The 27,713-nt window shown below is 37.4% G+C and overlaps 1 protein-coding gene and 1 long non-coding RNA gene across 3 annotated transcripts in view; one reads left to right on the plus strand and one right to left on the minus strand.

Annotated features, from left to right (window-relative positions):
- Window positions 1–1,431, minus strand: part of SGCG (sarcoglycan gamma) — a 127,909-nt gene extending 126,478 nt beyond the window's left edge. The window contains exon 1 of one of the 2 annotated variants that reach the window (XM_077868398.1): window positions 1,218–1,431. In XM_077868398.1, coding sequence (XP_077724524.1) covers window positions 1,218–1,271 — 54 coding nt within the window. In that variant the 5' untranslated portion in view covers window positions 1,272–1,431. The remainder of the gene's footprint in view (window positions 1–1,217) is intronic. The other variant, XM_077868395.1, reaches the window with a different exon arrangement.
- LOC144295834 (uncharacterized) lies at window positions 922–27,713 on the plus strand. Its single transcript, XR_013362923.1, has 4 exons — window positions 922–1,076; window positions 22,930–23,109; window positions 23,836–23,968; window positions 26,599–27,713. It is a non-coding gene; the product is annotated as an uncharacterized LOC144295834 (long non-coding RNA).

Below are 27,713 nucleotides of genomic sequence, written 5' to 3' on the forward strand. Positions count from 1 at the left end.
TGTCAGTTTGCTAATCACTTTGGAAGCACTTTTCCTAGAGAGGAAGATCTCATACAGCGACACTGAACCTTCTGGTAAAATATTCCAGCACCAAAGCCCGAGAGATCAACTTACATATATTTTTGAACAGTATTGTAAAATCTGTTTTTCAGGGCTTTTTAAAAATAGCTTGCTCATATTAAAGAAAAAAAAAAGCACAAAAAGAGCCATATAAAAAGATCTGCTTTATAAGTAAAATAAGCACAATTCCATGGCTTTACAGATTTACCTGTTTTAAGGAACCTGCAGCAATATTCACGTAAAAATACCATACATATATAGAGTGTCATCACTAAAAATCTACTTTTACAGCACTTGGTATTACTTAATGAGTGGTTATTTCACGGAAGAACTGTATGGGACTGTACCATTATTTGTAAACATCAGATAGTGATGATTTAGTAGTAGTAGTAGTAGCAGTAGTAGTGATTTAAAAAGTTATCAGCTGCCGTACTCTGGTTTTACCAAATACATGCAAATACATAAATACCAACCAGGGGAACTTAAGAGAGGTAGTGGGTATGGGGGGGGGGTGGTGATCATCAAGTTATAATCCCACTGAAGACTGGGTGAGCCACCTGTGATTTTAAGGATCTCTGCTTCCCCCCTAAAATGCCCAAGTGAAACCCTGTGCAACTCCGCACTTGGTGCAGCCGTTCAGCTTCGTCAACGTCAACAGACTAGTCAGCAATCCGGGGCAATGTTTTTGGCAAAATCAATTTGCAGAAAACAGCTTCGTTCTGATCTCCCTTCCCTCTGGGCTGCACCTCCGCCCGCGCCCGCCCGCCCCCGTCTCCTTCACCCCCTCCCTCGGCCCGGGCCCCCCGCCCAACCGAGTTACCAAGTGCTGCGTCCCAGCGCAGGTCACTTAGCAAAGTTTTTCCGGGAGAGAGAGGCCGAGCGCGTAGGCTGCACCGCACCCTCGCACCCTCGCACCCTCGCACCCTCGCACCCTCCTCGCACCCTCGCACCTCGTCCCGGGCCCCGCGGGCGGGGAAGGGGGCGCTCTGTGGGGCGGAGAGGACGCAGGTGGGAAGGTAGGTGTGGGGTCTCGGGGAAGCTGCAGGGGAACCGGGGACCCCGACAACCGAGGCGTGAGTGTGTAGGGCTGCGAGAGAAGGAAGGGGGGAGCAGGGGAGCCGAGGGGGAAGCCGCGCTGGCCCGCGACCGTGCTCTACCTGCTGCACTTCTTGGGGTCCCGGCGAGCAAACGGCCACAGGATTTCCCTTCATTCCCGACCGGAGGAGACCACTGTCTTCTCTCCGTCCTCCTTCCTCGGCGACCGCAGCCACCCCTCTGCGTCTGGGCGGGGGTGCGGCTCCCCGGAGCCGCGGGTGCCCACATCCCCGCCCGGGCTCGGGCCCCGCCGCCGGGGGAGCGCGCGGAGGCGGAGGCCAGACTCCCGCGGGGAGGGCCCAGCCCGGCGACGGCCCCGCCCCCCGCGCCCCGCCCCAGCCCCGCGTCCAGCCCCGCGGCCGCCCGCGCCTGCACAGGAGCCCCGGGTGCCTCGAGCCCCACCCCTGCCCCCCTTCCCTCCTGCGCCGGGGCGCGTCCCGCACCCCCGCCCGCGCGCTGCTCCCGCGCCCACCCGGCCTCGCAGCCCTGCGCCCGCCCCCGCCCCCGCCGCCCGCTCCCCGCGGCCCCCTCGGGTCCCGCCGCGCCCGCCGAGCGCGCCGTGCGCTGGGAGCTGGGGAAGAATTCGTCCCCGCACCGGGCTCCTCGCCCCTCGCCGTTACCGCAGGCAGCGCCTTCCGAACCTGCGGCGTTTTCGGGCGTCCCTGCGCGGGGAACGGCCCCATCCGGGAGCCTCCGGGGTCTCGCCGAGAACCCCCTGGGCTTCAGAGGCTGCGCGGGTCACTCCTCGACACTCTTGGAAAGCGAGGGCCAGGTCCCCCCGCCAGGAGGCATCCCTCGGGATTTGCAGAAACTCTCCGCGGTGGCAGAAATATTGCTGCACGTTATTAGCTCTTACAACCAGCTCCCAAGTAGGGAGTGCTGACCCATCAGTTTTAAGAAGGCTCTTTTACTCTGTTTTTCTCGAGGCCTGCAGAGGTTCGCCCAACTGTGTTGATATGGAATATAGTTATCCTAATTAGTGCTTGTATTTCAATCATTTATTTCCTGGTGGACATCCATGCGTACACTCGGACCCCTTGGTCTACATAGGACAGTGACTTGGTTTTAGCAGTTTTGTGTCTGGAGAGTGGTGTGGGTATTTGAACATGTTTGGTGAATGTCCTAGGAGGTAGATTAGCTCATTCCCGAAAGGATCATTTTTTGGTATATTTTATGATTTCTTAGGTGGAGATATGCTACCATATTTGGAACCAAATGGAAACATGAAGATGTTGGGGAATTTACACGTTTTTCATGTAACGAAATGGGTAATTGTAAGGCCGAGACGTTTGCAATGCTTAGATTACATTAAAGCACGCTTTTTCAAAGGTAGGAATCAAAAGCGGGTAAGTTAATTTCCCAGAGAAGTGCAGTGAAAATCTTCATTAATTATTCTCTACCTCATGGATTGTGACAGTGACAACCATTTGTTTCAAGAACTTTATTCTCACAAGGAAGATAAGATTGACAGAGGTTGAGATATACTGTTAAGGATATACTAATCATTTCGTAACTCTTTCACAGACAATGAAAAGAACTGTGAACCCTTGCTCTAAAAATGTCCCTACTATCTAGAAAAAGTCTCAGTTTATATATTTGTGTCAAAGAATTCAGAAGTTATTAATACATTTTAATTGCGAAAACTAATGTGATGTGAGTCAGGGCTTCTTTTTTCTTGGCTTAGAAAGAAGTAACTGGCAACAATTTGATGCTGTGGATGGTGAGAACACTGAAGATCCAGAGCACTTGCCATCATTATCCTGGCAGAAAAGCTAATATATCCAAAGTGGTATAGGGGAAAAAACCCAAGAGTGTGTACAGGGTGTGAAGGCTCAGTTTGACCGAGTACCTTATTAGTAAAAAATATTTTTGAGCCACCCAGTACATGTATATCTATTTGTAAATTATGTGCATTTCTGAATACACAGTGTATTGCATGCATAAAATTAACACTTTACATTTTAAAAGGAAAGGTAAATGTACATACAAATAAGAAAAGTATTGGAATGAAATGAGGGTCTCTGCTTACCCTCTCCATGAAACAATTGTAAGTGGTGAAAATATTTTTAAAAGAATCATTTAAAGTCTCTGAGAATTGTCCCAAGGGCATACAGCAAATGAAGAAATATTTATTCATGAAAATCTACTAAATCTTGGTAAGAAGAGCAATAATCTGGGCCACAACCCACTCCTCCAGCTCCCAGCTCAATGTTGTGGAGGTGCCACTCTGGATGAGTGCAGCTTCTCTCCTCCAGTTCCCAGTCTGGGATATTGGCTTCTCTCTGGGAGGGGCAGGCATCCACCATTTTCAGCCCCAGTCTCCCAAGCCATGTGCCAGAAGCATTACTCCAGGCAATATGATGTGGCTGAGAGGTGTGGGGCTTTCCACCTACCCAGACACCACTGTGGGGTAGAAGCTCTAGCCTAGGTATAGAGGGGTTGAGAATATTGGGCTACTACTACTGTTCCCCACTCTAGCGCACTCAAGGTGGGGGTTCCACATTGGGAGAGGAAAACTGAGAATACCAAGGGATACAGACCCCAATAATAGAGCAGAAGTGTCACTGTAAAGAGAAAGGCTGCTGCCCACCTCCAGCTCCAGGGCAGTGGGGCAGAGGTTCTGTGCAGTGGGAAAGACAATAGTCCCATAGCTCTTCCGAAGAAGGGTGATTTTCTCTGGAAGAGAGTGTGGGGAAGTTCACCCCTAACGGTGCTGTCAGAAACACTGGAGATATTGGGAATAAGCAATTAAGAGGAGGATGGTAGCTCCATGATAGCAAAAAGCTAAATAGCTAGAAATTTAACAGAGAAAATCAGGAAAAAGAATGGAGCCCTCCTGGGGTGGGAAAAGCCTCAGAGACTGACCTCAAAGATTACCCGTGCAAAGAGGCTGGACTGTAATTGGATCTGACTGTGGAATGGGTTATGCCCAGGTGTTTTTGAAAATAACAGGAATCCACTAACAATTAGAACAGCCTCAGAACCAAGTGTGATATTCATAGAGGCAAACCAGCCAGAAGCTTAACAGGGACATTAGGGAAAAGAGTCTCAGAGGCTCCTGACCAAGAAAGAAAAGAGAGGATTCATTCCAATGTCGAGGGTGAAAGAGGGGCCATCATTATCAACCTTAGAGAAAAGATTATAAAGGAATACTGTGAACAACTGTATGCTGACAAATTATGTAATTTATATGATATATGCAAACAAATGCAGAAGAATGCAGTGTGTTCTCTTCTCTAAACCATGCACAAAAGTTAATTTAAAATGGATCATAGGCCTCAATTCAGGAGCTTAAAGAAAAGACTTTCAGAATAAAACATCAGAGTAAACCCTGGTAGCCTTGGGTGAGGTAAATCACAAACAACAAATGAAAAAATAGATTTGTCTTCACCAAAATTAAAAATGTTTGTGCTACAAATTATGCCATCAGGAAAGTGAAAAAACCATGGTCAGAATGGAAGAAACTATTTGTAAATCATATATCTAACAAGAGACTTATAACAAGGGGCATCTGGGTGGCTCAGCAGTTGAGCATCTACCTTTGGCTCAGGGCATGTTCGGTCTCCCGGCAGGGAGCTTGCTTCTCCCTCTACCTATGTCCCTGCCTCTCTCTGTGTGTCTCTCATGAATAAATAAATAAAATCTTTTTTAAAAAAGAGACTTACAACTAGATATATAAAGAACGTTTACAGTTCAGCAGTAAAAAGACAACCCAATTAAAAATAGGTAAAAGATCTGAATAGATATTTCTCCAGAGAAAATATATAAATAACCAGTAAGTACATGAAAAGATGCTCAATGTCATTAGCCATTAAGGAAATACAAACTGAAATCATACTAGGAAGTGGAGATGTAAAACTTTAAGTAACTTAACAAAGATCTTACAGTGACCAGCAGTAAGAGATCAGAACCCATGATCTCTGGACCCAGAAAGACTCTTAACATTTCATGAGACTGCCTACGCATACTCAGGTTACTGATGCTCAGAATCACTCACCTGTAGAACGACAGTGATTTGGGGTACAGAGAGTTAAATGAGTTAATGTTTGTAAACTGAAGAGCACAATCCTTAGTATCTCATAAGTTATTTTTTAGTTAGGCTGTCTTTTCTTTTTTTCAATGCTAATGTAGGCCACTTTTCACTGATGACTCCAACAAATAGTTAGTAGTAAGGAAGGTACTTTTGAGTGTCCTAACTAGCTGACATTTACTATAAAGTGCTTCATGTTTATATATATATATATATATATATATATATATATATATACACATTCACATATATATAATATTTAAAATACCATGTTCACACTTGCATAACGTAGTACTTAAAATATACGTGTGGCATGGTATGCTTTTAATAGAGTAGTGGATCTTTGTAAATACTCAGGGAGCTTGTGAGAAAAAATGATTAGACAAAGAATACTGAGAGACTCTGCTTGTGAAGGCCAGAGTTTTGACAGTAAAACTTCAATTTAAACAATATAGGACTACATATGAGCTTATATTTTTTCTTTTGCCAAAAAGAACCCTTAAAAGAGCAGTTTCTCTTCTCTTACTATCTAATATTTCATCAAGAAGGTTATTTTAATATCCGACTGTGTTGAATAAATTATTTCAAGATAAAATATATTCCTTAAACTTAATATTGAACTTTATTAGAAAAGTTAATGCTTTCCCTTGATTTTTTTCTCACTTATTCTTGTAGTGTCAAAAATTTTCTCCAGGTGAAAGATGATAAAATTATTCAAAAGGGACTTTATGGACCTTTATGCCCAAGAAGAATCATTCCAGGGTCTGGTGACTGAGTGACGCAAAGTCGACCCACTTCCTGCGGGGGTGTGGGGGGGTGGGCAACGGGTCTCCTAACAGCCCTGAAGCCCTGAAGACCAGAAGCTGAGGGAGAATTAGAGGCAACTCCCTTGATATGGTTAAATGACACTGACTGCCGGTGACAGACTGCTTTCTAGGCACAAATGAGACCTGTCTTTAGAGGTGTCCAGGAAACACTTGGCAGGTGGAAAGGAGGCTTATGCATTGTTAGAAGTCATAGCCGATTCCTATTTGGGCTAAATATTTTTTGATCTGAGTATTTACCACTCCTATTTCTGATTGAAATTTGTGTGTATTCGGGAAAGTCTCAAAAGCAGAAGGTGGAGCTACTTTTGAGTTGGCTTTTTTGTTTTCATGTTGTTTTTTTCCAGGATACTTGGCACAGGTGTGGTTTGAGAAAGTGGTTGATGGTATGTAGGGGAACCCACAAATATTAAAAATGGGATTTAATAGCATTTTGTTTGTTTGTTTGTTTGTTTGTTTTTGTTAGGCAGTGACTTACAAAAATATTTACTTTTCTCTCATGTTGTATGCCAGTCATTGCAGTTGGGCTGCTGCTGCTCCGTGTCATAGGTTTTCTCATTTCAGGACCCAGGCTGAAGGAGTAGTCATTATTGGAAGCAAGCTGTCCTTAAGGAAAAAATCAAGAGAGCTGATGGAAACACACAGTGTATCTCAAAGTTCCTATTTCAACCTGACATGTGTTAACCCCAGTACATTCATATTCCAGAGGAAGTCACCTGCCCAAACCTAGTATCAACCAAGTCTTAACATATATGCTTGTCAATCACAAGACGTTGTAGGCCAGTTGGTCATGGGTGTGCATACTTCCCTAAATTATTTAGTCTAAAGTCTAAAACAAATACTTTGGAACAATAATGCAGTCTACCACAGGAGTGTGGCATTGATTAACATAAGATTTAGTGAAATTTAATAGTCCCAGATTTTGTTGTTGAGTTTTCACTTTTTACCTTAAAAACTCAGCAAGTTTTACATAATTTCAAAACAAAAAAAAAAACTTACTGTTTGTGATTTGATTAAGTGATTTCACGTAGAATGACACTTCTATTACATTTACAACAATTATACTTTCTTTCTTTGCTAGGACACTGGGTTTTTAGGCTGGGGCGTGCTTGCCTAACTCTGGGGATCACTTGATGCTGACTCAGAAATACAGCTCCCTAATTGGTTCATGGATACCTGTGTGTATATTTTACATGATTTTCTTGTTAAATCTGCATATATATTAAAAATCATGATTCCTAGGGACAGAAGTCTCATTAAAGTCAAATACTATTTCTATAGTATTTTATTGGTGTAACAAATATATTAAACAAAAAAATCAGAGTACTTAAAAAAATATTCCTGGGACACCTGGGTGGCTCAGTGGTTGAGTGTCTGCCTTCAGCTCGGAGCGGAGCGTGATCCTGTGGTCCTGGGGTCGAGTCCTGCATCAGGCTCCCCACAGGGAGCCTGCTTCTCCCTCTGCCTATGTCTCTGCTTCTCTGTGTTTCTCAAGAATAAATAAATAAAATCTTAAAAAAATATTCCTGTACTTATCAAAGATGATAGATGTTCCAGATGATCTTTACATACTCTTAATTTTTATAAACTTGAGTTATTTCAAAATTTTTCTTTTTACCATCATTAATGAAATCAATGAGCAATGCAATAGGATTTTGTTTCAGAGTTCCAACAGGCCATAATTAATAGCAAATGTTGCATTCAGTGATCACAGTCACTTGCCTTTTTCTTTTATTCAATTCAGTTATTTTGTGTACTGAACATTTCCAGTTTCTCTCTGAAACGCATTCCTTGGTCATAGTAACATTCGGTTTTATAGATAATTTTTATTTTCAAAATTTCACATCTATTTTTTCATTTCTAATCTCATAAGGTCCACAAGAGATGGTCTGATAAATGATTTGCTGTATAGCCATAGACTTTGAAGTTTCATCAAAATGCACCCTTACATTTCTTTAGATCTCTTGTATTTTCTTTCATTTTATTGAAATCATTTTGATTATGCAATAATAAAAGGTAATGACCCAGATTTTTTCCAGTGCATGAACATGTTGGGAGCAGTCAGACATATTCTGAAACAGAATGGACTCTTAATGCTCCTAACATCATTTGTGTATATTTCTTTCAGTATATTAAGTGTGTCTCAGTGTCTAAAAGTAATAATTGCAACCTGACAGAATATGTTATTCCTGGCAATTATTTAACTATTAGAATAATATACCTTTATTTATTTTCCTATTAGCTTTCTACATTTCATATCCTTTATTCACTGTATACTTTCATTGAATTTTTCACAGGAGAAACCCCTATCCATTTCTTAGAATTCATAACCTTAATTCAGAATAGTTAAAATGATGGCCACCATCTTGTGCCACTATTAAACTTCACTAACTATTAATTTAATCAATTTTACTATAATTTATTAATTGTAACAAAGTAATTTCCAGAGGCATAGTAATGCTAAATACTATCTGTCATTCCCATTCCTTCTGAACTCTCTTCTCTTTCCTCCTTCCCCTTTTTATATTAACAGATATTCTTATTTAAACTTTCTTTCTCTCCCTACCCTCTCTTTTCTGTTTTGTGTTACTTTGTGATTTCTCTTCAGTTTTTTCTTTCCATCAACTTTTCTTCTTTTACTTCAATCCACCATCTCTTTTTCTTTTCCACTTATTCATTTTGTTTCATTTCAGACTTTTTTAATTTGATGTTTTCACTTTTAAAATTACTTCCTTTTTTCCTATTTCTTAATCATTCACTATTAATAATCATTCACTATTAATCATTCACTATTAATAACACAAAGGAATTCATCCAAATCTCTGTTGTGTCATCTAGCATGAGGAATGATTTGAGAATTAACAGGCCTCAATTATGCCTATCTGAAAAAAATAAAATTTAACAAACCTAAAGAGAGGCCTAAAGTCTGAATGAATGATGAGTCCAAGTATTACCAGCACTTAAGTAAGGTTAAAAAAACAAAACAAAACAAAAAAAAACCTATGTAAGACTGAATAAGAGAAAAATTCTTCTCATAACATGGAAGTAAAAGAAATAAAGAGTAGCTAGGGAAGGAAAGGCAAACTAGTTAGGTGGTAGATTCTGAAGATACAATAAATACATAAGGGGAGTAAGAGAAGGAAAATGGACCTGATGGAGGAAGAGATATAGCAGAAGGAAAAAATGAGAAAATTTTTCTTCAAATGAAGAAAGTTGTGCATATTTACTAAAATTTCACCACATTTAAAGCAGAATTAAAGATATCATAATTTTTAAAAATTTTTTTAAAACTTGAATAATAAAAACAATCTTCCAATTATAAAAAATATTCATATAAAGTACAGCATGGGGAATATAGTCAATAATATTGTAATATAATAATACTAATAACAATACTAATAACAATAATAATATTGTAATATTGTAATAGCTTTGTATGGTGACAGATGACCATTGATCATGGTGAGCATTTCAGAATGTATATAAATGTCAAATCAATATGTTATTCATCTGAAACTACTATAATACTGTACTATATTTCAATAAAAAAGATAATTTATTGACAAGGAAAAATAAATGCCTAGTAAGGTGATAGAATGAGCTTTGCTTTAGAATTTTTTTGGTAATATTAAATATTGAAAGATAATAAAAACATTTTCAGGTTTATGGTTTAGTAGGATTTGACTTCTGCAAATATGACACTTATGTCAAATAGCTTTCAAATGTATGAGGACTATAAAACTATATCACCATGTATTATCTCTAGAAACACTGAATATTTTAGAAAAATATTATACAACAAAAGGGAGTAGTGAAGGGAATTAAAATATGATAAATTTCTCTTTCTTATGAGAGGGTCTATGTAAGCTAGCTTGTTCCTTATGTTGACAGAAGAATGTAAATTTTTATAATAATAAAGCCATTAAAATAAAATTAACTGTAGTGCTTCAAAATCCTAAATCACCAAAAATGGGATTATTTTTGGCTATTTGAGGGGGAAAAATGAGGAAATAATAGAAGAAACTAAACATGTTAAAATTTTTTTAAAAATTAGAAGAGAAAAGTAATTTAACAAAAACAAACAAACAAAATACAATGACAATATGATGGACTCTAGGTTTGGAAACTCACATTTTTCCTATCCTCTTCTCTCATAGCGATATAAGAAAGCTGAAAACTAGATTCCCCGGGCTATGCTGAAGCTGGTGTCTCAATGTATTAGGTTCTACTAGTCATATATGTGTAATCATCCAAGAAATCTTTTAAGTGGTACTGAGTCATCCACTGAGGAAAGAGGCTGGACTCAGGCTACCTGGTTTGTTGTCATGGATATGAGAGGGGATCTGAATAATGTATTTGATGAAGTGACACCCATTGGGAAATACACATGCTTTCTAATGTTCATGGATTTAAAAAAAAAAGAGAATTTGTTTTCTTTTGGTAAATACCCAATAGTGGAATAGCGGGATCATATAGTATTTCTACTTTTAATTTTTTGAGGAACCTTTATACTGTTTTCCATAGTGGTTATACCAGTTTACATTCCTACCAGCAATTCACCAGGATTTCTTTTTCTCCACAGCATCGCCAACGCTAAGTTATTTCTTGTCTTTTTTATTTTGGCCATTCTAACATGTATATGGTGATATCTCATTGTAGTTTTGACTTGCATTTCCCTGAAAATTAGAGACATTGAGCATCTTTGTCATGTGTTTGTTGGCATTCTGTATGTCTTCTTTGGAAAAATGCCTATTCAGGTCTTCTGCCTTTTATTTTTTTAAGATTTACCCATTTGTTTGAGAGAGAGAGAGAGAGAGATCAAGCACAAGCAGAGGGACAGGCAAAAGAAGAAGAAAGAGAGAATCTCCAGTAGATTCCCTGCTGAGCATGGAGCCTGACATGGGCCTCAATCTCATGACCTGGAGATCATGACCTGAGCCGAAATCAAGAGTTGGATACTTAACTGAGACACCCAGACACCTCTGCCCATTTTTAAATCAGATTGGTTTTTATTTTATTTTTTTATGATTTTATTTATTTATTTATTTATTTATTTATTTATTTATTTATTTATTTATGAGAGACACAGAAAGAGACGCAGAGACATTGGCAGAGGGAGAAGCAGGCTCCCTTCCATAAGCCTGATGCAGAACTTGATCCCAGGACTCTGGGATCATGACCTGAGCCAAAGTCAGATGCTCAACCACTGAAGAACCCAGGTGCCTCAGATTTTTTTTTTTTTTTTTTTTTTTTGGTGTTGAGTTTTTCAAGTTCTTATATATTTTGGATTTTAACCCCTTATTGGATATTTCATTTACAAATATCTTCTCCCATTCAGTAGGTTGCCATTTTGTTTTGTTGTTGGTTTCCTTTGCTGTGCAAAAGCTTCTTATTTTGATGTAGTTCCCATAGTTTATTTTTGCTTTTGTTTCCCTTGCCTCAGGAGACTTATCTAGAAAAAAGTTTCTATGGCCAATGTGAGAGAAATTGCTGCTGTGATCTTTTCCAAGAGTTTTATGGATTCAGGTCTCATATTTAGGTCCTTTAGGTCCTATTTTTTTTAAAGATTTTATTTACTTATTCATGAGAGACAGAGAGAGAGAGAGAGAGAGGCATAGACACAGGCAGAGGAAGAAGCAAGCCCCATGCAGGGATCCCGATGTGGGACTCGATCCTGGGACTTCAGGATCATGCCCTGAGCCAAAGGCATACAGACATTCAACTGCTGAGCCACCCAGGCGTCCCAGTCCTTGATCTATTTTGAATTTATTTTTGTACTGGGCTATAAGGTGAAATTCAATAATGTACCCAAATTTTTACAGACAGCTAAACAGTAATGATAAGAATCTTATTTACAGTTGTCAATATAATTGGAATAAAACTAGAAATTAAAAGTAAAAGGATGGCAGAAGTTTCCAATTAAATAATTTTCAACCAAACCAAAGTACTGTTTCCTTCTTGAGGACTATTTGGAAGTAAGGACATTTTGGTTGTTAGGGAACCTGGAGCACTGGTGGCATTTAGGGTCCTTGTATGATAAATATCCTGAAGTATGTAAATGATCCTTCTGTGAATGAAGGCTTGTCTTTTCCTGAGTGCCAGTGATGCTCCACTGAGAAACACTATCCTAAGCACTTGAGATTTTTAAAGAATAAGGCTAAAAATGGAAATTAAATGTGAAATTGTAAACTATTCATATGACAGTAAAGAACACTACTGGGCAATATATACACAAAGAAGCATAAATGGTCAATGACTTTAAGGAAAACTATTTCATCATTTAATAACTAATAAATTGATGATTAAAACAAGATATCTCTTTTTCAGATGGCCAAATACTAAAAAATTACAGCAGTCAGTGTTATAAATGTTTTTGATAAATGACAATCTCATAAACTGTCAATGAGAGTTTTTTATTGGCACAAGATTTTTGGGTGACAAATTTGTACTATCTGAAAAACTTTAAAAAACTATATGCTCATTTGGAATAATTATTCCACAACTATGAAGTTTTTCTTAACATTTAGACAATGTTGCAAAGATGATCTTTGAGATTGTCATAGTATTGTTAATTGTACTAAAAATTAGCTAACAACTGAAATTTCTAATCAATAAGGCATTAGTTAAATAAGTTATTATATAGCTGTACAGTAGAACATCAGTCATCCACTAAAATTATGAGATAACCTTATGTCGACTTAAAAATGTGGCCATGATGTATCACTGATAAAAAAAGACATATACAGAGCAGTCTTATAGAATAATAACTTTTATCGAAAGTACAAATATGCCTCTCTCAGTGAATGCAAAAGTTTTGAAGAATATGCAATTAAGTATTTTCTTGGGTGTGTGAAATCAAACATTTCTCTTTTTTATTCTTTGCTTTGCTTTCTGAATATTAAATAAGGGGAAAGATTTCCAGTACTTTTGAAAAAGCAAATTATTAGTTAACAACTTCCTATGATTAAATCATTGTGTGAGATATACTTTGAATTTTCAGAATTCTATCTGTACATTATTGGGAAATAAATCACTATGCTGCATATTTTACAATAATGTAAAATTTAAAAACTCAACTAATTTCAATTAAACTCATCAGATAGAGCAAAGCATCAATATACTGTTAGAAGATAATTATGAAAGATGGATATGGGGATCCCTGGGTGGCTCGGCAGTTTAGCACCTGCCTTTGGCGCAGGGAGTGATCCTGGAGTCCCAGGATTGAGTCCCACATTGGGCTCCCTGCATGGGGCCTGCTTCTGCTCTGCCGGTGTCTCTGCCTCTCTCTCTCTCTGTGTCTCTCATGAATAAATAAATAAAATCTTAAAAACAAATAAAGATGGATATGTGAAGCAATTATATTCATACAAATAGTTAAAACCAAAGCTAAAATGACATATCAAAGATAGCATTAAAATTAAGATATCAGTTCTATTCATGTAGAAAAGGTTGCCTGCTTTTCTACTATTCAGGTGAAAAGAACATGCTAACCAACTAACTATTTATTTTGTATTTATATAGATATATATGTAGTTTTGATTCCATTATTCTTAGAATATATTTTTTGTCTATAAATTTATTTTTTCGTCACAAATTTATTTTTTAAATCATTAAGTTAATCTTATTATAGAGCATTTGGAAAATACAGAGAAATAAATTTGAACACCTATTAATCTACTACAACCATTGTTAGCATTTTCAGTTTCAGTCTAGTTAGTTCATCCATGTAGACTTCTCCAGAGTTTTAATATTAGTGTCCATATCTATTACTATGAATCCAATTTCCCAACTATTTAGAATAATTTTTAGAAGGGAAATATCCTTCCTTTTCCCACATTGATTAACACTGTAGAGATGGCAAGATGTAAGTACACTTACCTTGGTATCATGTGCCACCATTCACTCCAGGAAGCACTTCCACCAGTCTTGAATTCAGCCAGGAAAAAAAAAAAAGAATTGGTAAGGTTTAGGCAGTAGCTCCAACCTTCATTTCCATTAAAATGCCATAACTACCAGGATCACAATTGTAGGTAATCTCATCAGTAGCATTTGTTATCAATCCAAAGAGAAAAATTGTTCATAGTCCATCACTGAGCTGACAGTGAGCTTGACCTTACTCCCTCAACTTGGAATTACCTGGGTAATTTTCACTGTGGGTAGGAGACATGTTCATTTATTATGGAAGAAGAGCTATGACATGAAACCATGTAAGAAATAATTGATACTCAACCAGGTCAGAAACAACTGGTCAAATATACATTTTGTTGTTTCTGCGGGTACTTGAAGGCAAAGGCAAGATAATAAAACTTTGTCAATACACATTCTCCATTGTGTGAGTTTTGTTCAAGGCTTAGTTTGTTGTGGTAATTGCTGACTTGTGAGGTGGGCACAAGTTGTGGTAATTGCTGACTTGTGAGATAGAGAGAAGAGGTCCCTCTCACCCACTCATGTGCTACAAGATTCATACTACTGGAACTTGACAAAAGTGCAGCAACCACAGAACTCAGGCTTATGCGTTGTGGCTCTCAGCATGCTTTCTCCAGACCTTCACTGCCCAGGGTCCCAGCTGGGGTGTTGGAAATAGAGATGAGGGCACAGATACTGGGGACTGGACACCTGGGTGAGGTGGGATGTTGCTGGAATGCATAAGCTTCATTCTGAGCTGTACCAGGATCCTTTCAACTTGGATTTTTTCTGCACTATTCAGGAAGAACTGATGCCTCTCTCTACCTAATATTTACCTTTTTTGGGGGTAAATAAACCTTAAGCTCTCATGCTTCTTGAACCAAACTTAAAGTCAGGAAGGTGACATTTTCACTAAGAAAAAAGGAGACCCAGTGGCTCAGAGTTTCTGAGCAGCATCTTTGCTCCATTCAATGGAAACTTTGAAAGTCATTTTCACGAAACTTTCTCTTAAGACTCTGTTTTTTATTCATTTACTTTCATGGGAATAAAAGATAAAATCGCCAAGCTGCTTATGAGTTACAGACCCAAAATACCCTTCAACTGAACCAGACTCCTGCATATCACTTTCCAGATAGTAAACTTGGCCAGAGTTAATTCTTCATATTTTACTTTGAACTACTGCCTTCATTTTTCTGTTCTGTATTGGCTATGAGCTAGAACAAATTTTGCACATTATTGTTATTATCAAGTTACTAAATTAAATAATCATATTATCTAAGTAGACATCCAGGAAAAGTATAACACACTGCATTGTGAAGCTGGGGCAGTGATTGTGTATTATACTCTTTCTTAGGTGATGAAAGTTTGCTTCAGAAAACTTTCTTTAGAAAATTCTCAGAGCTGTGTCACATGAGAGTATGGATTGATAGTATTGTGGATCCTATCTTAAAATCTCTAATGATTTGGTTTTAAAATCTAAATATCTTGTGAATAAAATTTTAAATCAAATTTGAACATTTTCAAATGTCAGTCAATGAAGCTGTTTCCTTTTTTTTTTTTTAAGAGTTTATTTATTTATTCATGAGAGACAGAGAGAGAGAGAGAGAGGCAGAGACACAGGCAGAGGGAGAAGTAGGCTCCATGCAGGGAGCCTGATGTGGGACTCGATCCCGGGACTCCAGGATCAGGCCCTGGGCTGAAGGCAGGCCCTAAACTGCTGAGCCACCCAGAGATCCCCAATGCAGCTGTTTCCTTAAAAAGAATTTTAAATAAAATAAAATATAGAAAAGACCACAGAGCATAAATGTGAAACTCAATGAGTTACCATATTGTGAATGTCCACATATCCAATATTCAGACCAAAAAGCAGAAGCTTATCAGCATGCTAGTAAACTCACTGGTGCTCATTTTCAGGTTTGGCTACCTCCTTCTTACTCAGTGCCAACCACTATCTTGATTTGTAGCAAGAAGAAAAATTTCAGTTTAACCTTTCTTGGGAACTTTAAATGAAATCCTATGACACATAGATGATAGATAAATGACAGATAGATAGGTACATACATACATACATATGTACATAGACTTATGTTTGGCTTCTCCTGCACATTATGGTTTATGAACCCCATTTGTTTTGTTGTATATAGTTGCAGTTCATTTTTGTTGCTTTGAATACTTAGAACACAATTTATTTTACTGTTGATGGACATTTGTCTTGTTTCCTCCTTTGGCTAAATGAATAATCTTGTACATGTCCTCTGGTAGACTGTGCAAACATTTCTGTTGCATGCGTATCAAAGACTAATCATTGGCTCATACTGGATAATGCCAGTTTCAGGATCCCAGGACCAATTGTTTTATCAGCAGCATGGTTACTGAGAACAGGTTAAGGTTCCTTGACAGGTTGTTTTTGTTTGTTTGCTTTGCCAAATAGGTAAATCAATTTCACAATTCCAAAGTCAAATCTATAAATCAAGGGGTATTTAGAGGAGTCTGGCTTTTTTTGCCTGCCTTCATTTACTGTATTCCTTCTCTCCCTTGGAGAACCACATTCAAAAAGTAGCTACCACAGCATTTCAGGTATCTCTCTATTCAGCCAGGAAGGTAGCATAAAGGTTGTTAGAAATAGGTTTCTATTGGTGAAAATCGTGGCTGGTTGGTAAGCAAAATGGGTTATGGACATGGTGTTTACCAGTGAAACTCACAGTGTTTAAGATACATAGACACTTGGAGATCCCTGGGTGGCTCAGCGGTTTAGCACCTGCCTTTAGCATCATGCCCAGGGCATGATCCTGGAGTCCCAGGATTGAGTCCTGCATCAGGTTCACTGCATGGAGCCTGCTTCTCCTTTTCCCTCTCCCTCTGCCTATGTCTCTGCCTCTCTCTCTCTCTCTCTCTCTTCTTTCTCTGTGTGTGTCTCTCATAAATAAATAAATAAATAAATAAATAAATAAATAAATATCTTTAAAAAAAGATACATAGACATTTTAAGCATATTTGCAGAATTCCATGAATACACTAGAATGTTGAGAGTCAAGTAGCCAAGAGTGGAGCTTTGGATTGGGTTTCTAAGTTGTCTCATGTTCAGCCATCAGTTTGGAAGATAATCAATGCCTGACTGTGAAATATAGTTAACAAAGCTCTATCTACAATGAGAATATTGTCACATTTGCTTTGGGTGAATCTTTGTGAAAGGTGCTGTGGACTTCAAATAATTTACAGACCTGGCTATGAAACTATTTCATGTCTATTTTATAATTAATGTACGTATGACAGCTTTTGATTTGAGACTCAGGATTTAAGTGAAACCTATAATATTTATCTACCCTAACTGTTGCTGGCTACCAATATTACCAAAAAGAATCGTTTTACTATCACTGTTAAGAACGTCCTACATTACCTTCTTAATCTGGGAAAATCTTACTTATCTTTCAAGTCACTCAAAAGACACGGTATAAAAGAAGATTTGTAACAAAAATAGCAAAGAACAACTAATTAATTGTTTCTAATGAAGATACTGATGATAATGTCATTAGGATTAAATAGTAATAAATACACATTTGAAATTTATAAGCACAGATAATCTAATCTAATCCAATCCAATCTAATCCTGATAGTGTCATGGAAATGTTAGCAAAATATATAATTATTTGATGTTTATAAAACCTTATACCTGAAAGGTGTACTTGCTTAGATTTGCCTTACAGATGGTGGGCATTTGTTTCTGAAAATAAAAATACAGAAATATTATATGAGTCATTTTTAAAATTTGTCCTCAGCAAGTTCATTCCCTGAAAATTAGTTGTTTTTCACATCATTATTCCCCCAGAGGTTTCAATTAAGTTCAAGCATCATCAGGCTGTTTTTGTGTCTGTGACATTCTGAGATAGAGCTGTGAGGAACAAAGGGGGAACGTGCTGGGTTTTGGTAGAATTATTTATAGATTAGAAATTAATTTACCCCCCAATCAGTCCTCCTGACAGATGATTGACAAGGGCCAACAAATTAGCTTCAGAAGGATGGAACTTCTTCCATTCCAAACAGGAAAGCTGTGGGCATGGGGACAGTGAGCAGGAAGGGGAAAGAAGGTTGAAGTGGCTAAACTTAGAGGAGCCCCAGTAACTGGTGATCCTGATTGTGGACTTTAATTTCAAAATTGAAGTATTTGAAAAACAAAACAAAACTAAACTAAACTAAACTAAAATAAACTAAAATAAAATAAAATAAAAGTATTTGGATTCATAATCAGAGCTCAGTGTAAACAGCCTAAAGTTAGGTGATTGCTTAAATCAACCCCAAGAATTGCCTCTATTTTCCTACATTATTCATTGGTGGTAGGACTTCAAATATCACATTAAAATTATTGAATTATTGCACTAACATGATTGCATCAGGTCTTCAAGTTTTTGGCTGTAAAATTTCCCACTCAAACTTGACTGACCACTTGAACAGCTCATTAGAAGATATCAATTTCTCTTTCTTTGATGAACACTTAACATGTATAATGACACTTTAAGTTTTAATATTTTAATTTTTCCTTGTAAGTATTAGAATCGATTATTTACTTACAATCTATACATTTAACCCAAGTTTTGAATTAAGTTGAATTCCTATTGCAATTGCCATCTTATTCTTTCATGGTTTAATTAACTAAGCAGATTTAAATATAATATATTTTAGTCTATCATTTCTAAAAATTAACTTTCATGATGTGTTAAGAATTAAATACTGTCAAGCTGCTGCAAAATTGTTACCATTTTAATAGAACTACACAAAACAGGAAGAAATTACTGAGATTTAATGTGCTTCTTGAAAATTTTAGTTATGAGATCCATCAATGCTGACATCTTAATTTTGTTCTACTCTTCAAGTGATGCATTTATTTTTATGTAATTATGAGCTGTCAAAGGCCCCTTTCATAACAACAGATTTTATTTGCTTCACTGAACTTAATGAAATCCATGTGCATGAAAGAATCACAGATATATTTAAATTCAGTACCTGAAATTCTTGTTTCTAATGGTGTCTGATATTTTAAAGCATGAAGGCTATTGAAGAAAACAAATAAGAACCTAAGAGCCACAGGTTAAAAGATACTGAAGAAGATATTTACCAGATTTTGATGGCTTGAGTCAGTTTTGTTCCTATATCATTTCAATCTCTTAGATAACTAATTTAATCTTAACAGTACCAGACAGGATCCTGTAATTTTCTTTGGAAAAATGGTTGTCTCCTCTTTTTTTTTAAATATTTTGTTTATTTATTCATGAGAGACACACAGAGAGAGAGGCAGAGACATAAGCAGAGGGAGAAGCAGGCTCCATGTGGGGAGCCCGATGTGGGATTCAGTCCCGGGCCTCCAGGATCACGCCCTGAGCCAAAGGCAGACACTCAACCACTGAGCCACCCAGGCATCCCTGGTTGTCTCCTCTTATCTGTGGTTTTGCTTTCCATGGTTTCAATTACCCCCAGTCAACCTTTGTCTGGAAGCAGATGATCCTCCTTCTGACCTATTGTCAGAAGGTCAATAGTAGCATCATAATGCCTACATTACTCACCTCACTTCATCTGATCACTTAGGCATTTTATCATCTCACATCATCACAAGAAGAGTATAGTACAATAAGACATTTTTAGAAAGAGAGAGAAACCACAGTCATATAACTTTTATTACAGTAGGTTGTAATTGTTCTTTTTATTATTGCTAATCGCTTAAAATAACTAAGTTATAAATTAAACTTTATCAGAGGAATGTACTGGGAAAAACATAGTACATATACGGTTGGCTAATGTCTATAGTTTCAGACATCCATTGGGTGTCTTGGAACATATCCTCATGAATAAGGGGGGAGTACTCTGTGTGCTGTTATCAGAAAGGGTTCTCTTAAACAGTTTTGTTTTGAACTCCCACATCACCCTGAAAAAAGCATTTAGTCCATTCAGTGGTTTCCACAAAGCAACCACTCACATTAAACATTCTGTGAACTTTAGAACCACCTCAAGATTTGGAGGAGGGAATAATTACAAGAAGCATAGTCTTGGGACGCCTGGGTGGCTCAGTGTTTGAGTGTCTGCCTTTGGCTCAGGGCATGATCGAGGAGTCCTGGGCTCGAGTCCCACATCAGGCTTCCTGCATGGAGCCTGCTTCTCCCCCTCTGCCTGTGTTTCTGCCTTTTTGTGTCTCTCATGAATAAATAAATAAAATCTTAAAAAAAAAAAAAAACAGAAGCATAGTCCTGCCACATCCCTGGTACCACATATCCTTCTTCTTTTTCCCTATTTCTGCCTTCCCTTCCCCTCTCCTATTCTTCCCTCGTGTCCTCTCCCCTCTCCTTCTCCTCCTTAATCTTCCTTTCTCCTTCCTTCCATCAGCCACCCTACATCAATGACCCCTGCTCAGTTGGTGGGATTTATTTTGGCCACTCATGCGTAGGTTATCATTTTTGATTGTTGGTTTTGGTCATCTCCCACTTCTAAATATATTATGCTATAGTTATTACATGTATAATAACTCACTTGTGTTCATTTCATAGCTAATGAAGACTCTGAATTCTAATCCTGTGATTTCTTTCTAGTAACCTCCTTTAAGTTTGAATGCAGTGCAGAAAAAAAAAAAAAGAGTATGGACTTCAGGCAGCAAAGTTTTGGATTTCAGTCCACCTCTGCCACTGAAGTGTTAGGTCCTGCACCTCTCTGGGCTTTGCTTCCCAGTAAGGCAATTGAACTAGGTAAACATTCTTAGCCTGGGATCTAAGAATTGGCCTCAGTATTCTTTGAAATTCCTAGAATTATAAGCCAAATTTTGTGTAGGTGTGCACTGGTTTGGACAGTATCTGTAAGCTTTATATGATTCTCAAAAAAAAAAAAAAAAGCTTCTCAAAAAGTTTCCTTGATTATAATAACTTCATATCCACAGTGTAAGATTATCTATTATATACATTTCTAATGATCACTGTTGAAAAATGCATTAAAATCTTTGGAGCCTCTGGACTATGCTAGAAATTTAAGAAGTCATGGCTTAGTACACTGGAACAAACAAATAAGAGACCCTAAACTATTTTATGAATGTATAAAAACATTATTAAATGTGCTAACCCAGGAACTGGCACTAAACTGGGTAGAAAATAAACAGTTGTCACTCTCCTTACTGCAGTTTTGGTAGATAAAAATATCTATTACAGATTTACATATCTGGAAATTCATGACATAAATTAACTTGAATTAGAAGTCACAAGGTTTCTTAGCTATGGGGTTTCAAGCTGTGACTTTCTGCAACATGTAAATTCAGTGAACCTAAAACTTCTTCACCATGAATAGTCATGAACAGATTTCAAGAATAGTGTCATAATTTCATATTGAAACTACAGTCTAAAAGGTTCATTAACTTTAGCAATAAAATAAATCGGAATTGGCTCAAATTCCTGATCTATACTTAAAAATTTTACCCTTGTGCTCTTTGTTGTTTCTTTTTTAAATCATTTAAAATGCTTTGCAATAATCTGTAACGTAATAATTATGAATATTTTAGATGGAATAAAATAGATGTTTTAGAATCTTAGCTCTCACTTCACTGGCTTCAACTTTAGTGATTTAAAAAAAAATCCTTCATAAACTTTATAACCACTTTAACCTTGGTTTTATATCTTCAATTAAATACAATTAAGCAAACAGTCAAGTTGTGCCTACTTTATGTCAAGAAATGTGCCAGCCAGGAGAAGAAAAACAAAGAGAAAGACATTCTGTATGAGGAACTTCTTCAAGCTGAATTAACAGCTCACTTTGGAGCATCAGGAAATGAGAAGTGGTTTCAGGTTTTCTACAAGGAGTTTTTTAAAAAATATTGTTGGGATTTTATGCACTGAGCAAAAGTAAAGTAAGAAGCACATGGACTACGATTAGATTTCATATGGAGTATGTCACATTTTGAGTAGATTGTGAATTCGAGATAACTTTCTCTTCTTCACTGGGACATGGTCATGAAGCAGTTTGATATTACTCAGCTTGGTCTTGAGTAAGCGGAAGGAGTTGCAAAGATATTTTGACACCTAACATGAACACTGTAACTTTCTCCTTGGTAAAAATAATTAGAGACGGGTACTAACAGCAAAACTGGGAATTTCTGTGAGTCAAAAACACCCTGAAGTGTGACAAGAAAAGCCACATATGGGGAAATAATATTCATGATGCCTAACCTGCAAAGAATGATTATTTAGAAGATAGAGATAACTCCTCTAAAATTAGCTAAAACCTTGCAAAAGGCAAACAATACAACCAATAAAGGTACAATGTAGATGGTGAAAGATGGTTACCAACTCCTTCCTTCCTTCTGTGTATGTGTGTGGTGCTTTAGTCATTTAGAAATGGACCCTGTTTTTCCTGCCCTTGAATCTAGGCTGGTTTTATGAATTTCCTTGACCAATAAAAGGCAGCAGAAATCGTAGTGGTTAAACAATTGGTAGAAAAGGAAATCTGAAAGTCCGATATAACGAAAACATGTTTAACCTCACTAATGATCACAGAAGTGAGAATGGAAGGATGGCATGATTTCACACACATCAGAGAGGCACATTCATAAAGCCTGACAATATCAGGTGACGGTGAGGGTGTCTTATAACAGTGGGGTCGATAAAGGTTGATACAAAAACATTTGAGAACAGGTTTGGAATGTCTAGATACATTGCATACGAACATTTCCCAAACAGCAAACTCTCTTCTATGTGTGCACACTAGACTAATTTTCACATAAGCCTCTGGAAACGTGAGAATATTCAGCATGGCTCTATTCGTTAAAGAAAAAGATTAGAAATCAACTAAATGTCATAAGGAAAAAGAAAAAAAATGTGATGTGTTTGTATAAATGAGAAAAGCAAGGGGCAAAATACAACATACATTTATTGAATGCTCTCACAGGTTGTGGGCACAATTCTAAGTCTTTTCTATGTATTCTTTCATTTTAATTCTCTTAACACCACTCTGAGTACTTGCATTCTCATCAGCATCATCCTTCCTGTTTTATAGAGAAGTGAAGTATTTTCTCAAGACATATGCTGGTGAATGGAAGGGTGGATATTTGAACTCAGCTCTCCATGTTCTTAATGACTCCTTTATGCTGCATTTTGAAAATTGTTGAAGACCTCTGAGGAATCCTTCTGAGGAATGCCATTTGCAAACCTCTGCCCCAGAGGTAGTTGGATGAGGGTATGTACCTGTTACTCCCTTCATGAGTTGCTGGTTAAACCAAGCTTCTAGATCCAGGGTGTTTTCAAGTGTGTACTAGTGTGAGACCAGAGCGGTGTCCAGACAGGAGGATGTTAGCTTGCTTGAGAAGATAAAATATAGGATCATTAAATAAAATCTTTGAGGGTTGTAATAAATTTGGCATACTCGGGAGAAAAAAAAATGTAGATTTTATTATATTAAAGGAATATGTGGGCTTTTGTGTTTGAATGGAGACAATCAAATCATTAGACTTGATAGCAGTATATTAGAAATATGCAGGCATGTTGTAAGGATTCAAGGAAATTGTGTATTTATTAAGTGCCTGACACATGGGTGGGGGGGACAGGTAGCTAAATAAATGTTCTCTTCTTTAATCTGGAATTTCTGTTTGCACTACTAGTGTTTTGTTAACACCTCAATAAACCATGGACTTTCATAGAAAAGCCCTTGAGGTCTGAATTTATGAATTCCTATGTGCTGATTTCAGCATGTTCTAAGTATACAAGCAAAGGAACGAGAAATAATAATGGATTTTGAGTAGCTGTGCAAAGTCAGCAGACCGAAAGATGTCCAAGAACTAGTAAAAGTTTATTAATAAGTAGGGGAAAGTGGAGGTCACCTACTGGCCAAGACCAAGTATGTTCTAGAAATAGTTTATAATTCCCATCAGCAGTAAACAGTCATGAATTTCTGTCACCTTGATAGGTGGAATCACAGGGGAATACCTGTTCCTGTTAAAGATGATGGAGAAGAGCAGCGAATAAAACAAAGAATGAAGCTTAGTGACAGACATGTCACCACCATGAAGCTTAGTGACAGACAATAAACACATAAATATGTAAGATATATCCTTTCAATATTGGGAGAGATGGTGATAAATGCCTTAATGGACAATAAAGCAGGAAAGGGGGTTATGATGTGCAGATGAGCCCCAAGGATCAAGACTGTAAATTAGGTAGTGATGTCTCCTAGAGAAGTGGCCTTTTAGTAAAGATCTGAAGGAAAAAACTGTTCTGTAAAAGAGAGTAGCAAGTATAAGAGGGTGCCCGTTAGTTCTAGAAACAGCAAAGAGGCCAATTTACTTGAGCACAGTAGCTAGAGAGAGCATGGAAATGGAGATGGCCAGATCAGGTACCATTTGCTGGCCACCAAAAAGACATTGGCTTGTTCTCTAGGTGTGATGGGAAACCATTGAATGATACTGGAATGGACCGAATTGTGTCCCCTCCCCCACCCACTTCACATGTTGAAGTCCTAAGCCCCAAGGTGACTATATTTGGAGATTTGGCCTTTAAGGAGGGAATGGGTTAAATGAGGTCCTAAGGGTGGAGCCCTCCTAATCCAATCTAATTGGTGTCCTCATAAAACGAAGAGATTAGAACATCTGACAGATGTTAGGTGTGTGAAGACACAGGGAGAAGGTGGCTACCTGCAAGCCAAGGAGAGAGGCCTCTGGAGAAACCTAACCGGCTGGCTCCTGGATCCTAGACTTCAGCCTCTAGGACCATGAGAAATACATTTCTGTTCTTTTACACCACCCATTGAATAGATTGTGATGACAGGGGCAATGTGGAGAAGTTTATTGCAATAGTCCAGGTGAGAGATGACAGGGGTTTGGGTCAGATTAACCCATTAATGGGAGAGGCTGTATCCTAAGCTTCCTAATTGGCTGGTTGTGGGATAATTTTACTTACTGGAACAGAAATCTGTGGATCTGAAAGATAGACACCATTTTCTTTGAAGGGCTTTGTTGGGAAAGTAAGTTTTGAGGGTCAGTAATTTAGATCTTGGAGCAATCTGTGTTCATAGATAGGACTTGGGTCCCCTGATATAGTACATATACATGCTATAATATATATTCCTCATATATAGAGAGAGCATCAAATATTTTACATGTATATCCTTCTAATATGTATTGTATATATAACTGTCCTATATATTTTTGGATAAGCCTCCCTAGAACTCCATTTTTGCCTAGAATAGCTCTTTTAGTCTGATTATAGAGAGCTGGAAGGGCTATAAAGAGTTTCTTAGGAAATTTCCATCCACCACACTATTAACTTTGAAGGCACTTCCATTTCTGTGTTTTTACACAAAATCCCTCCCTTTCAAGCTCTTCCCAGCTCCAGCCTCCTCCATGGAATCATTTCGGGTTCCTCTAGCCCTTCCTGAGGGTCTTATATCTGAGCTATTTACTAATTATTTGCATCTTGCGATTCTGTTATTTTTTTTAAAGATTTTATTTATTCATGACAGACTCAGAGAGAGAGAGAGAGAGAGAGAGAGAGAGAGGCAGAGACTTAGGCAGGGGGAGAAGCAGGCTTGCTACAGGGAGACTGTTGCGGAACTCAATCCCAGGACCCTGGGATCACGATCTGGGCCAAAGGCAGACTCTCAACCACTGAGCCACCCAGGCATCCTGTGATTTTGTTATTATATACTTTACTGTATATTCCACAAAATAGTTCATAATCTTTAGTATATGTTTCTTTTGATGTGTTTACCTGGCTAGGTTGTGAATTCACTGAGAGCAGTAACTTGCCTTGATGTTTTATTCTTAAAAATACTGAGATAAGAAGTGGTCAAAGCTTTGGTTAGATATTTTGCTTATGCTAAACAGAAAAACACTTTTAAAATAAATTGGATGGATAATTCTTTGCTTTGAGGAATAATTTGTTTCAACACTTTTCAAAAGTAATCTCTTAAAGAGAAATCATTTTCACATTAATATTAAATTAGAGATGTGTTTCACTGGAATATTTTTATTGCTTTAGAAAATAAAATCACACATAAAAGGGGAAAAACTCTTCTGGACAAATGTCAACACAGCATTCCTAATAATTACAATATCCTTTTATTCTGAAAATACAATGCAGATTCAAACAAAACATGATGCAGCAAAATGGAATGCCCTCTGGCAACATGATATTCGGGTCAGCATGCCCAGTGATGTTTATAGGAGTTGTAATTTAATGATTTAAATTATTTAATTACATTTTGTAATGATTTTTGTATGAGTCCAAACTCCTAAACAACTTAAGGTCATTTCTAAAACAAATTTTTAGACCTTTTTTGTAGCTTCCTGGATAGATGAAAATTTTGCTGTGAATCTCTTACAGGGAAACAATGAAAAATAACATTAAGGCCTCAAATAAACAATCCCTTACTGAACAGTTAATTCATTTATTGAATGTTGATAATTATTTATTGGATGTTGATGTAGGCCAGGTCGAGTGAAGAACAGGATGGAGAAGGTTAAGTCTCACCATCAACTAATGCATTTAATAAATTTCAATCAAACAAATCTCTGCTTGCTAGTGTAGTGGAGAGTTCACAATGGATTGATTATATTTATGGGAGATGCATTATGGATTATTAGCAATTCAATTGCAGGTGAGGTCTAAAATTAGACATTACTCATAGCCTGATCTTTCTTTCTCTTTTTGGGGTCTTCTCTGAAATATTAAGATGCTTTCCCTGCATGTCACACATCATGCATATGTGTATGGTCTGCTCCTCCATCTGACTTGAAGCGGTATGCTTGCTGGGATCAGCACTTGATCACCAGTGCCCCATCAGATCAGAAACTGGAAACTGGCACATCAAAGTACGTATGCAATGTTAGCTAATGAATGGATGTAGGCATGAGTTAAAGGTATGATCCTGTGTGAGCTGTAATTTAAAATTTGCTCTTTAGAATGTACTATATACATTTATTTGTTTCTTTTCATTTTATAATACTACTGCTTTCCTGGAACAAAGTATGTCTTGAATTGTGCTTGTCATTTTCCAGATTTGTCCATGGTCCAGTACATACTTTATTTAACTTGAAGATTAACATGTGTTTTTCTGTAGGTGTTCCTGTGTTTGCTTGCATGTATTTTGCTATTTGGAAAGTTGTTTTTTTTTTTTTTTTTAAACATAGTTCCCATGAATATGAGGAGGTCCTCAATTATACTTGAATTTGCATTATTTGCTTAATAAGATAAGACCAGATGTGCTAGATAGTTTAAACAGTATGTATTCCAAGACCAGATGTGCCTCTGTTAAATCACCAGTTCAAGGTAATAAATATGCTGCTGTTGTACGCTCACTTTCATTAAAATCTATCTCTAGGCAATTTATCTTTATTAATTTGTGGGTTTTTTTTTTCCCTTGAAAATGGCCAGAATGTTTTGGCCCAGAAATTCAGACTCCCTGCCGACTGCGGACTTATACCTCTGGTAACTCTTTTGAAAGCAGTCTTCATTCATCTTGCAATGGAATAGCATGCCTTTTTTCTTTGTATTTTTATCATTGTTTAATATATGCTGTACTTATGATTGCAATACTAATTTGCATACATTGTAAAAATTGTGAAAACCATGCTATAAAGAAAAATTAACACTAGCTATAACCCCAAAATCACTAATATTTTATGTATTTGTGCACCATCTTTTTTTTTTCTATGCCTTGAAAATTATCTCTATTAAAATTTTCCACTCAGCATTTTATCTAGCCAAATGACCAATGTCATTGTGGAGACAGTTAAAAAGCATTTATTGAAGTTAAATCCAGGTACAATAAAATTCTTTTATTCCTCA

The sequence above is a fragment of the Canis aureus genome, chromosome 24, assembly GCF_053574225.1.
Source record: "Canis aureus isolate CA01 chromosome 24, VMU_Caureus_v.1.0, whole genome shotgun sequence".
NCBI lineage: Eukaryota > Metazoa > Chordata > Mammalia > Carnivora > Canidae > Canis > Canis aureus.